Source organism: Megascapheus bottae, chromosome 4 (assembly GCF_031878675.1).
Source record: "Megascapheus bottae isolate mThoBot1 chromosome 4, mThoBot2.hap1, whole genome shotgun sequence".
Taxonomy (NCBI): Eukaryota; Metazoa; Chordata; class Mammalia; order Rodentia; family Geomyidae; genus Megascapheus; species Megascapheus bottae.
This window is the reverse complement of record NC_143512.1, coordinates 85,936,893-85,949,392: the sequence shown is the minus strand read 5'-3', so window position 1 is coordinate 85,949,392 and position 12,500 is coordinate 85,936,893. Positions and strand designations below refer to the sequence as shown.

At 53.1% G+C, this 12,500-nt stretch overlaps 1 protein-coding gene across 4 annotated transcripts in view; it reads left to right on the top strand.

The window, feature by feature from the left end:
- Cep72 (centrosomal protein 72) overlaps positions 1–11,607 on the top strand; it is a 34,434-nt gene extending 22,827 nt beyond the window's left edge. For all 4 annotated transcript variants that reach the window (XM_090332166.1, XM_090332167.1, XM_090332165.1 and 1 more), the window contains 2 exons: positions 1,083–1,194; positions 11,417–11,607. In XM_090332166.1, the coding sequence (XP_090188292.1) occupies positions 1,083–1,194; positions 11,417–11,582 (278 nt within the window). In that variant the 3' untranslated portion in view covers positions 11,583–11,607. The remainder of the gene's footprint in view (positions 1–1,082; positions 1,195–11,416) is intronic.
- Positions 11,608–12,500: the final 893 nt, after the last annotated feature.

The following is a 12,500-nucleotide window of genomic DNA, read 5'->3' as shown; positions in this document are numbered from 1 at the left end:
CGTCTGGACCTCCCACCCCAGCAAGCTGAGCAGGAAGGGACTTGACGTCTCGTCTCTAGTCCAAATCATTTTCAGTGACCTCTTTTCACCTTCTCTTGTGTTGCTTGTTCCATTTTAAGAGAAATCAAGTTCAGTTACCTGAATTTTGAGAGGCTTTGATGTGATGACCTAGCAGAGCTTGTAGTCTGTACTATGGGAGGGCGGACCTGGCAGCCGTCTTGGCTCCTGTCTCGGGAGACCTTGAAGGAAGCAGAGGTCTCAGAGTGGGGCTTCCTATGTAGCTACCTCTTTGTGGCACTAGACAAGCCTCAAGTCTGGACCTAGGCATATACTTCTTGAACACTATTACCCTTTTCTCCTAATTTCCCTTTCTGCTGCCCCCCTCCCTCGCGTTATATTCTTTTTTTTTTTTTACCAGAAACAAACAAATAGACACATTTTTTGATGCTAGATATTAAGAGACATTTGTTTGCAAAGGAGCAAAGTTACAATTCTCATTCGCTGGACCCTCTTCCCAGCATCTCAGCGCAGTTCCCGGCAGCCCTGTTGGGATCCAGAGTGCTGTCGGGTGGTGTCCCAGAAAGCCTGATGGTTAGACCTTCCTCACATACATGTTCTGAGGGTCCTAACACACCGCACATGTTTGTAGAGAAGAATACGTGCGGATATCTTAACAGATTATAAAAGCATGAATTATATACACTGTGATGACAACACACTTAAAAAACTGTATTCAGTTTTCCTTCCAACTCACTTAAAATGTTAATATTCACTATTTTAATTTCATCATAAACATATTAATCCGTTTCTTCCTTTCCCAAACAAATAATAAAATATACTAGCCCAGGGTCTGTTCCATGCATTTTCCAGGAGCCAATGGAGCAGGGACTTGTACCTCTCCTCACTGGAGGGCTTTTCCACTGCTTCATAGTATTTAAGTGTAGTCTGCAGGAGGTCTCCTGCTCTCCATCCTTCTTTCTTGTAACTGTTCCATGATATATTCCTATATCCAGCTTTCGCTGGAATTGTTAAGACACATGCATGGGCTTCCTTATGTAATGCTGCCACATTGCTTCTTTCAGGACTTCAAACAAGTGTGAAACAACTCTCTGGTGAGGTTGTAGAGCTGAAGCAGCATCTGGAGCACTATGATAGGATCCAGGAGCTCACGCAAATGCTGCAGGAGAGCCACAGGTAACTGGGAGCCAAGGCGGAGCGGAGGGGAGAGGCCAGGTGGCAGGGAAGGCTTTCCACAGGAGGGAGCCGTCTGCTGCTGCAGCACAGCTGCCCTGGAGTGTCCCTGAATACAGTGAGGCTCCCCTGCTGCCACACTTTGTGACGTGGAATGGTGACCCCTGAAGTGCTGACCTTGAAATGTAGATTTCAACTTCTCAGATGTGGACCCTGACCTGTGGACGCTGAGTGTGGACCCTGAGTGTGGACTCTTGAGTGTGGACACTGAGTGTGGACTCTTGAGTGAGGACCCTGAGTGTGGACACTGAGTGTGGACTCTTGAGTGTGGACACTGAGTGTGGACACTGAGTGTGGACTCTGAGTGTGGACACTGAGTGTGGACTATTGAGTGTGGACTCTTGAGTGTGGACACTGAGTGTGGACTCTTGAGTGTGGACTCTTGAGTGTGGACACTGAGTGTGGACACTGAGTGTGGACTCTGAGTGTGGACACTGAGTGTGGACTCTGAGTGTGGACACTGAGTGTGGACTCTGAGTGTGGACTCTTGAGTGTGGACACTGAGTGTGGACTATTGAATGTGGACACTGAGTGTGGACTCTTGAGTGTGGACCTTGAGTGTGAACACTGAGTGTGCACTATTGAGTGTGGACACTGAGTGTGGACTCGAGTGTGGACCCTGAGTGTGGACACTGAGTGTGGACTCGAGTGTGGACCCTGAGTGTGGACACTGAGTGTGGACTCGAGTGTGGACACTGAGTGTGAACTCTGAGTGTGGACTCTGAGTGTGGACTCTTGAGTGTGGACCCTGAGTGTGGACACTGAGTGTGGACCCTGAGTGTGGACTCTGAGTTTAGACACTGAGTGTGGACACTGAGTGTGGACTCTTGAGTGTGGACACTGAGTGTGGACTCTTGAGTGTGGACTCTTTGAGTGTGGACTCTTGAGTGTGGACCCTGAGTATAGACTCTGAGTGTGGACTCTTCAGTGTGGGCTCTGGGTGTGGACTCTTGAGTGTAGACACTGAGTGTGGACCCTGAGTGTGGACTCTGAGTTTGGACACTGAGTGTGGACTCTTGAGTGTGGACCCTGAGTATAGACTCTTGAGTGTGGACTCTTGAGTGTGGACTCTTGAGTGTGGGCTCTGGGTGTGGACTCTTTGAGTGTGGACTCTTGAGTGTGGACCCTGAGTGTGGACACTGAGTGTGGACTCTTGAGTGTGGACCCTGAGTGTGGACTCTTGAGTGTGAACTCTTGAGTGTGAACTCTTGAGTATGGACCCTGAGTGTGGACCCTGAGTGTGGACTCTGAGTGTGGACACTGAGTGTGGACACTGAGTGTGGACTCTGAGCTTAGACACTGAGTGTGGACTCTGAGTGTGGACACTGAGTGTGGACACTGAGTGTGGACTCTTGAGTGTGGACCCTGAGTGTGGACTCTTGAGTGTGGACTCTGAGTGTGGACACTGAGTGTGGACTCTTGAGTGTGGACTCTGAGCTTAGACACTGAGTGTGGACTCTGAGTGTGGACACTGAGTGTGGACTCTGAGTGTGGACTCTGAGTGTGGACTCTTGAGTGTGGACCCTGAGTGTGGACACTGAGTGTGGACTCTTGAGTGTGGACCCTGAGTATAGACTCTGAGTGTGGACTCTTGAGTGTAGGCTCTGGGTGTGGACTCTTTGAGTGTGGACTCTTGAGTGTGGACCCTGAGTATAGACTCTGAGTATGGACTCTTGAGTGTGGGCTCTGGGTGTGGACTCTTGAGTGTGGACCCTGAGTGTGGACTCTTGAGTTTGGACTCTGAGTGTGGACTCTTGAGTGTGGACCCTGAGTATAGACTCTTGAGTGTGGACCCTGAGTGTGGACACTGGGTGTGGACCCTGAGTATAGACTCTTGAGTGTGGACTCTTGAGTGTGGACTCTTGAGTGTGGGCTCTGGGTGTGGACTCTTTGAGTGTGGACTCTTGAGTGTGGACCCTGAGTGTGGACACTGAGTGTGGACTCTTGAGTGTGGACCCTGAGTGTGGACTCTTGAGTGTGAACTCTTGAGTGTGAACTCTTGAGTGTGGACCCTGAGTGTGGACCCTGAGTGTGGACTCTGAGTGTGGACCCTGAGTGTGGACACTGAGTGTGGACTCTGAGCTTAGACACTGAGTGTGGACACTGAGTGTGGACACTGAGTGTGGACTCTTGAGTGTGAACTCTTGAGTGTGGACTCTTGAGTGTGGACTCGAGTGTGGACTCTGAGCTTAGACACTGAGTGTGGACCCTGAGTGTGGACTCTTTGTGTGTGAACTCTTGAGTGTGGGCTCTGGGTGTGGACTCTGAGTTTGGACTCTGAGTGTGGACTCTTGCGTATGGGCTCTGGGTGTGGACTCTTGAGTGTGGACTATTGAGTGTGGACTCTGAGTGTGGACTCTTGAGTGTGAACTCTTGAGTGTGGACCCTGCGTGTGGACTCTTGAGTGTGAACTCTTGAGTGTGAACTCTTGAGTGTGGACCCTGAGTGTGGACTCTTGAGTGTGAACTCTTGAGTGTGAACTCTTGAGTGTGGACCCTGAGTGTGGACACTGAGTGTGGACTCTGAGTGTGGACACTGAGTGTGGACTCTGAGTTTGGACTCTGAGTGTGGACTCTTGAGTGTGAACCCTGAGTATAGACTCTTGAGTGTGGACCTTGAGTGTGGGCTCTGGGTGTGGACTCTGAGTTTGGACTCTGAGTGTGGACTCTTGCGTATGGGCTCTGGGTGTGGACTCTTGAGTGTGGACTCTTGAGTGTGGACTCGAGTGTGGACTCTGAGCTTAGACACTGAGTGTGGACTCTGAGTGTGGACACTGAGTGTGGACACTGAGTGTGGACTCTTGAGTGTGGACCCTGAGTGTGGACTCTTTGTGTGTGAACTCTTGAGTGTGGGCTCTGGGTGTGGACTCTGAGTTTGGACTCTGAGTGTGGACTCTTGCGTATGGGCTCTGGGTGTGGACTCTTGAGTGTGGACTATTGAGTGTGGACTCTGAGTGTGGACTCTTGAGTGTGAACTCTTGAGTGTGGACCCTGCGTGTGGACTCTTGAGTGTGAACTCTTGAGTGTGAACTCTTGAGTGTGGACCCTGAGTGTGGACACTGAGTGTGGACTCTGAGTGTGGACACTGAGTGTGGACTCTGAGTTTGGACTCTGAGTGTGGACTCTTGAGTGTGGACCCTGAGTATAGACTCTTGAGTGTGGACCTTGAGTGTGGGCTCTGGGTGTGGACTCTGAGTTTGGACTCTGAGTGTGGACTCTTGCGTATGGGCTCTGGGTGTGGACTCTTGAGTGTGGACCCTGCGTGTGGACTCTTGAGTGTGAACTCTTGAGTGTGAACTCTTGAGTGTGGACTCTGAGTGTGGACACTGAGTGTGGACACTGAGTGTGGACTCTGAGTTTGGACTCTGAGTGTGGACTCTTGAGTGTGGACCCTGAGTGTGGACACTGAGTGTGGACTCTTGAGTGTGGACCCTGAGTATAGACTCTTGAGTGTGGACCTTGAGTGTGGGCTCTGGGTGTGGACTCTGAGTTTGGACTCTGAGTTTGGACTCTGAGTGTGGACCCTGAGTATAGACTCTGAGTGTGGACTCTTGAGTGTGGACCCTGAGTGTGGACTCTTGAGTGTGGACCCTGAGTATAGACTCTTGAGTGTGGACACTGAGTGTGGACTCTTGAGTGTGGACCCTGAGTATAGACTCTTGAGTGTGGACCCTGAGTGTGGACTCTTGAGTGTGGACCCTGAGTATAGACTCTTGAATGTAGACCTTGAGTGTGGACTCTTGAGTGTGGACCCTGAGTGTGGACTCTTGAGTGTGGACCCTGAGTATAGACTCTGAGTGTGGACTCTTGAGTGTGGGCTCTGGGTGTGGACTCTTGAGTGTGGACTCTTGAGTGTGGGCTCTGGGTGTGGACTCTTTGAGTGTGGGCTCTGGGTGTGGACTCTTTGAGTGTGGGCTCTGGGTGTGGACTCTTGAGTGTGGACCCTGAGTGTGGACTCTTGAGTGTGGACTCTTGAGTGTGGGCTCTGGGTGTGGGCTCTTTGAGTGTGGACTCTGAGTGTGGACTCTTGAGTGTGGGCTCTGGGTGTGGACTCTTGAGTGTGGACTCTTGAGTGTGGACCCTGAGTATAGACTCTTGAGTGTGGACTCTTGAGTGTGGACTCTTTGAGTGTGGACTCTTGAGTGTGGGCTCTGGGTGTGGACTCTTTGAGTGTGGACTCTTGAGTGTGGGCTCTGGGTGTGGACTCTTGAGTGTGGGCTCTGGGTGTGGACTCTTGAGTGTGGGCTCTGGGTGTGGGCTCTTTGAGTGTGGACTCTGAGTGTGGACTCTTGAGTGTGGGCTCTGGGTGTGGACTCTTGAGTGTGGACCCTGAGTGTGGACTATTGAGTGTGGACTCTTGAGTGTGGGCTCTGGGTGTGGACTCTTTGAGTGTGGACTCTGAGTGTGGACTCTTGAGTGTGGGCTCTGGGTGTGGACTCTTGAGTGTGGACTCTTGAGTGTGGGCTCTTGAGTGTGGACTCTTGAGTGTGGACCCTGAGTATAGACTCTTGAGTGTGGACTCTTGAGTGTGGACTCTTTGAGTGTGGACTCTTGAGTGTGGGCTCTGGGTGTGGACTCTTTGAGTGTGGACTCTTGAGTGTGGGCTCTGGGTGTGGACTCTTGAGTGTGGGCTCTGGGTGTGCAGTCTTTGAGTGTGGACTCCGAGTGTGGGCTCTGGGTGTGGACTCTTTGAGTGTGGACTCTGAGTGTGGGCTCTGGGTGTGGACTCTTGAGTGTGGGCTCTGGGTGTGGACTCTTGAGTGTGGGCTCTTGAGTGTGGACTCTTGAGTGTGGACCCTGAGTATAGACTCTTGAGTGTGGACTCTTGAGTGTGGACTCTTTGAGTGTGGACTCTTGAGTGTGGGCTCTGGGTGTGGACTCTTGAGTGTGGACCCTGAGTATAGACTCTTGAGTGTGGACCTTGAGTGTGGACTCTTGAGTGTGGACCCTGAGTGTGGACTCTTGAGTGTGGACCCTGAGTATAGACTCTGAGTGTGGACTCTTGAGTGTGGGCTCTGGGTGTGGACTCTTGAGTGTGGACCCTGAGTATAGACTCTTGAGTGTGGACCTTGAGTGTGGACTCTTTGAGTGTGGACTCCGAGTGTGGGCTCTGGGTGTGGACTCTTTGAGTGTGGACTCTGAGTGTGGGCTCTGGGTGTGGACTCTTGAGTGTGGGCTCTGGGTGTGGACTCTTGAGTGTGGACTCTTGAGTGTGGGCTCTTGAGTGTGGACCCTGAGTATAGACTCTTGAGTGTGGACTCTTGAGTGTGGACTCTTTGAGTGTGGACTCTTGAGTGTGGGCTCTGGGTGTGCACTCTTGAGTGTGGACCCTGAGTATAGACTCTTGAGTGTGGACCTTGAGTGTGGACTCTTGAGTGTGGACCCTGAGTATAGACTCTGAGTGTGGACTCTTGAGTGTGGACTCTTTGAGTGTGGACTCTTGAGTGTGGGCTCTGGGTGTGGACTCTTGAGTGTGGGCTCTGGGTGTGCACTCTTTGAGTGTGGACTCCGAGTGTGGGCTCTGGGTGTGGACTCTTTGAGTGTGGACTCTTGAGTGTGGGCTCTGGGTGTGGACTCTTGAGTGTGGACTCTTGAGTGTGGGCTCTTGAGTGTGGACTCTTGAGTGTGGACCCTGAGTATAGACTCTTGAGTGTGGACTCTTGAGTGTGGACTCTTGAGTGTGGGCTCTGGGTGTGGACTCTTGAGTGTGGGCTCTGGGTGTGCACTCTTTGAGTGTGGACTCCGAGTGTGGGCTCTGGGTGTGGACTCTTTGAGTGTGGACTCTGAGTGTGGGCTCTGGGTGTGGACTCTTGAGTGTGGACCCTGAGTGTGGACACTGAGTGTGGACCCTGAGTGTGGACTCTTGAGTGTGGACCCTGAGTATAGACTCTTGAGTGTGGACCTTGAGTGTGGACTCTTGAGTGTGGACCCTGAGTGTGGACTCTTGAGTGTGGACCCTGAGTATAGACTCTGAGTGTGGACTCTTGAGTGTGGGCTCTGGGTGTGGACTCTTGAGTGTGGACTCTTGAGTGTGGGCTCTGGGTGTGGACTCTTTGAGTGTGGGCTCTGGGTGTGGACTCTTGAGTGTGGACTCTTGAGTGTGGACTCTTGAGTGTGGGCTCTGGGTGTGGACTCTTTGAGTGTGGACTCTTGAGTGTGGACCCTGAGTGTGGAATCTTGAGTGTGGACTCTTTGAGTGTGGACTCTTGAGTGTGGACCCTGAGTGTGGACTCTTGAGTGTGGACTCTTGAGTGTGGGCTCTGGGTGTGGACTCTTTGAGTGTGGGCTCTGGGTGTGGACCCTGAGTATAGACTCGAGTGTGGACTCTTGAGTGTGGACTCTTTGTGGACTCTTGAGTGTGGGCTCTGGGTGTGGACTCTTGAGTGTGGGCTCTGGGTGTGGGCTCTTTGAGTGTGGACTCTGAGTGTGGACTCTTGAGTGTGGGCTCTGGGTGTGGACTCTTGAGTGTGGACTCTTGAGTGTGGACTCTTTGAGTGTGGACTCTTGAGTGTGGGCTCTGGGTGTGGACTCTTTGTGGACTCTGAGTGTGGGCTCTGGGTGTGGACTCTTTGAGTGTGGGCTCTGGGTGTGGACTCTTGAGTGTGGACTCTTGAGTGTGGGCTCTGGGTGTGGACTCTTGAGTGTGGACTCTTGAGTGTGGACTCTTGAGTGTGGGCTCTGGGTGTGGGCTCTTTGAGTGTGGACTCTGAGTGTGGACTCTTGAGTGTGGGCTCTGGGTGTGGACTCTTGAGTGTGGACTCTTGAGTGTGGACTCTTTGAGTGTGGACTCCGAGTGTGGGCTCTGGGTGTGGACTCTTTGTGGACTCTGAGTGTGGGCTCTGGGTGTGGACTCTTTGAGTGTGGGCTCTGGGTGTGGACTCTTGAGTGTGGACTCTTGAGTGTGGGCTCTGGGTGTGGACTCTTGAGTGTGGACTCTTGAGTGTGGACCCTGAGTGTGGACTCTTTGAGTGTGGGCTCTGAGTGTGGGCTCTGGGTGTGGACTCTTTGAGTGTGGACCCTGAGTGTGGACTCTTGAGTGTGGACTCTTGAGTGTGGGCTCTGGGTGTGGACTCTTGAGTGTGGACTCTTGAGTGTGGACTCTTGAGTGTGGGCTCTGGGTGTGGACTCTTTGAGTGTGGACTCTTGAGTGTGGACCCTGAGTGTGGAATCTTGAGTGTGGACTCTTTGAGTGTGGACTCTTGAGTGTGGACCCTGAGTGTGGACTCTTGAGTGTGGACTCTTGAGTGTGGGCTCTGGGTGTGGACTCTTTGAGTGTGGGCTCTGGGTGTGGACCCTGAGTATAGACTCGAGTGTGGACTCTTGAGTGTGGACTCTTTGTGGACTCTTGAGTGTGGGCTCTGGGTGTGGACTCTTGAGTGTGGGCTCTGGGTGTGGACTCTTGAGTGTGGGCTCTGGGTGTGGGCTCTTTGAGTGTGGACTCTGAGTGTGGACTCTTGAGTGTGGGCTCTGGGTGTGGACTCTTGAGTGTGGACTCTTGAGTGTGGGCTCTGGGTGTGGGCTCTTTGAGTGTGGACTTTGAGTGTGGACTCTTGAGTGTGGGCTCTGGGTGTGGACTCTTGAGTGTGGACTCTTGAGTGTGGACTCTTTGAGTGTGGACTCCGAGTGTGGGCTCTGGGTGTGGACTCTTTGTGGACTCTGAGTGTGGGCTCTGGGTGTGGACTCTTTGAGTGTGGGCTCTGGGTGTGGACTCTTGAATGTGGACTCTTGAGTGTGGGCTCTGGGTGTGGACTCTTGAGTGTGGACTCTTGAGTGTGGGCTCTGGGTGTGGGCTCTTTGAGTGTGGACTCTGAGTGTGGACTCTTGAGTGTGGGCTCTGGGTGTGGACTCTTGAGTGTGGACTCTTGAGTGTGGACTCTTTGAGTGTGGACTCCGAGTGTGGGCTCTGGGTGTGGACTCTTTGAGTGTGGGCTCTGGGTGTGGACTCTTGAGTGTGGACTCTTGAGTGTGGGCTCTGGGTGTGGACTCTTGAGTGTGGACTCTTGAGTGTGGACCCTGAGTGTGGACTCTTTGAGTGTGGACTCTGAGTGTGGGCTCTGGGTGTGGACTCTTTGAGTGTGGACCCTGAGTGTGGACTCTTGAGTGTGGACTCTTGAGTGTGGGCTCTGGGTGTGGACTCTTTGAGTGTGGGCTCTGGGTGTGGACCCTGAGTATAGACTCTTGAGTGTGGACTCTTGAGTGTGGACTCTTTGAGTGTGGACTCTTGAGTGTGGGCTCTGGGTGTGGACTCTTGAGTGTGGACTCTTGAGTGTGGGCTCTTGAGTGTGGACTCTTGAGTGTGGACACTGAGTGTGGACTCTTGAGTGTGGAAGCTTGAGTGTGGGCTCTGGGTGTGGACTCTTGAGTGTGGACTCTTGAGTGTGGACCCTGAGTGTGGACTCTTTGAGTGTGGGCTCTGGGTGTGGACTCTTGAGTGTGGACTCTTGAGTGTGGGCTCTGGGTGTGGACTCTTGAGTGTGGGCTCTGGGTGTGGACTCTTGAGTGTGGACTCTTGAGTGTGGACCCTGAGTGTGGACTCTTTGAGTGTGGACTCTTGAGTGTGGGCTCTGGGTGTGGACTCTTGAGTGTGGACCCTGAGTGTGGACTCTTGAGTGTGGACTCTTGAGTGTGGGCTCTGGGTGTGGGCTCTTTGAGTGTGGACTCTTGAGTGTGGGCTCTGGGTGTGGACTCTTGAGTGTGGACTCTTGAGTGTGGACTCTTTGAGTGTGGACTCTGAGTGTGGGCTCTGGGTGTGGACTCTTTGAGTGTGGACTCTTTGAGTGTGGACTCTTGAGTGTGGGCTCTGGGTGTGGACTCTTGAGTGTGGGCTCTGGGTGTGGACTCTTTGAGTGTGGACTCTGAGTGTGGGCTCTGGGTGTGGACTCTTTGAGTGTGGACTCTTGAGTGTGGGCTCTGGGTGTGGACTCTTGAGTGTGGGCTCTGGGTGTGGACTCTTGAGTGTGGACCCTGAGTGTGGACTCTTGAGTGTGGACTCTTGAGTGTGGGCTCTGGGTGTGGACTCTTTGAGTGTGGACTCTTGAGTGTGGGCTCTGGGTGTGGGCTCTTTGAGTGTGGACTCTTGAGTGTGGGCTCTGGGTGTGGACTCTTGAGTGTGGACTCTTTGAGTGTGGACTCTGAGTGTGGGCTCTGGGTGTGGACTCTTTGAGTGTGGACTTTTTGAGTGTGGACTCTTGAGTGTGGGCTCTGGGTGTGGACTCTTGAGTGTGGACTGTTGAGTGTGGGCTCTGGGTGTGGACTCTTGAGTGTGGGCTCTGGGTGTGGACTCTTGAGTGTGGACCCTGGGTGTGGACCCTGAGGTATGGCTCGGGAGGTGTGACTAGGAGAATCTAGCACGTGAGGCCTGTAGAAAGGCGAGGTATGCAGTGCCCGGCTTCCCTAGGCCGTCGTTCCTGGAATGGTACTTTTATCCTTGCTATAGTTCATGGCTGTTCCCTTTTAAGCTTGGGGGGTGCCACCCTCTTTTCTTGATGTGGAGCATGCAGCAAGAGAGGACTGTACGTGCCAGGAGGGCTTTATTTCGCAAAGCCTGTTAGGAAGTTAGGCACGCCGGGTGCAAAGAGCACGGCAGTGGGCTGCAGAGTAGGGAGGCCATGGACACTGCAGACCGCTGACACCTCCACGGGGCCAGCCGGGCCTGACCTGCAGAGGGGACTGAGTGGAGACGAATGCAGGTAGTCCGGGTGGGGTGGGCACCCCGCTCCCCGGAGTCTGGCCGGATGTGGGCAGAATCCCTACGTGCAGGGTGGTCCATGTTGACTTTGTGCAGAGCTGTCTCTCTGGTCCTGGTCAGTAGACAGGTGGATGGGTGAGGTCAACGTGTGGCCTTGTCTAGACAGGTGATGCCACGAACCCAGGTGACTGGGGAGCAGGGCAGTGTGGAGATGAAGAGTGGGGCAAGCCACCCCCATGTTAGGTGTTGATGTTGCTGTAAGGAAACAAGATGGGAGTGTGGTTTGGGTGACGCCTCTCGTCCAGAACACACACCACCTACTCCCCTCTTGCGCTCCTGGCTGGGGCTCGGGGTCAGGTCAGGCCTAGCCCCACCTTGACTTGGGCTGGGAGCTGAATCACAGGGGTGGGGCAGTGCTGCCAGCCCGCTCCTGGGCAGTGGGAGGGACTCAAGGGTTGACCCCTCTGCCACCCTCCAGCTCTCTGGTCAGCACCAACGAGCACCTCCTGCAGGAACTCAGTCACACCCGGGCGCAGCACAGGGCCGAGGTGGAGCAGATGCACTGGAGCTTCCAGGAGTTCAAGAAGACCACGGCCTTGTTTCCGCCCCACGGCGCTCGTCTTGGTGGCCGCCAGTCCTGCTGAGGCCTGCACCCACACACTCACGGGACTCGTCGTGTCCCCAGTGCACCCTGGCGTGCAACAGGGCAAGCCCGGCCCTTCCCAGGCTCAAGACGGACACCGCTTTGTCACCACACACCTGGCGCCAGGCCCAGGTGGGGCTCTTGTGTGTAGTGTGAAAGTGCTACGTAGGGTTGGTAAAATGACTTGAGTGTGGCGAGCGATCCTCGTCCAGTGGGCTAACATGCTGTCACTAGTGGTCCATTCTGTAAGTGGTTCTTCCTCATGAAAGTCCATTGTGAAACAACGTGTGTACCCTGGTAGGTGAGCAGGAATTAAAAAGTGACAAAACTGAGTAGGAATGGAGCCATGTTAAAAGTTTGAACTGTATATTACATGCCTTGCCCTTCAGTTGGCAGGGTATTTCTGAAAGTTATACCATAATAGATTATAAAACTTCAGCAACTCACTTCATATATATATATATAGATAGATATATCCCTTGCTATGAATGGTGAGACAAAGCTGCTGCCACTGCTGCTGCTTCTGCTGCCTCCTCTTCCTCTCCTTTTCTTCCTCCTCTTCCTCCTCCTCTTCCTCCTCCTCCTCCTCCTTCTTCTTCTTTTTTTTTGGTCTAAGACCAGGACTCAAAGTTAGTACCTGATTTTTCCACTCATTAGCTAGCACTTTAACAACTGAGCCACCCCTCCAAACCCAGTTTTTTTATTAGTATCAATTGTGTATGAGGAAGTCTCATTTATCTCTTTTCATAGATTAAAAGAAACTATGTTTCGTTGTTTAGCAAGACTGTCAGGCTTGCTCTGTGCTGGGCTGCTGACATGGAGGGTGCTAAGTCCTGACATAGGCAGGCAGTCACTCTGAGGGGTTACCTATCCTCGGCTTGTCCTTTCCTCTTCTCTCCCTGTCTGGTCATGGTTGTGT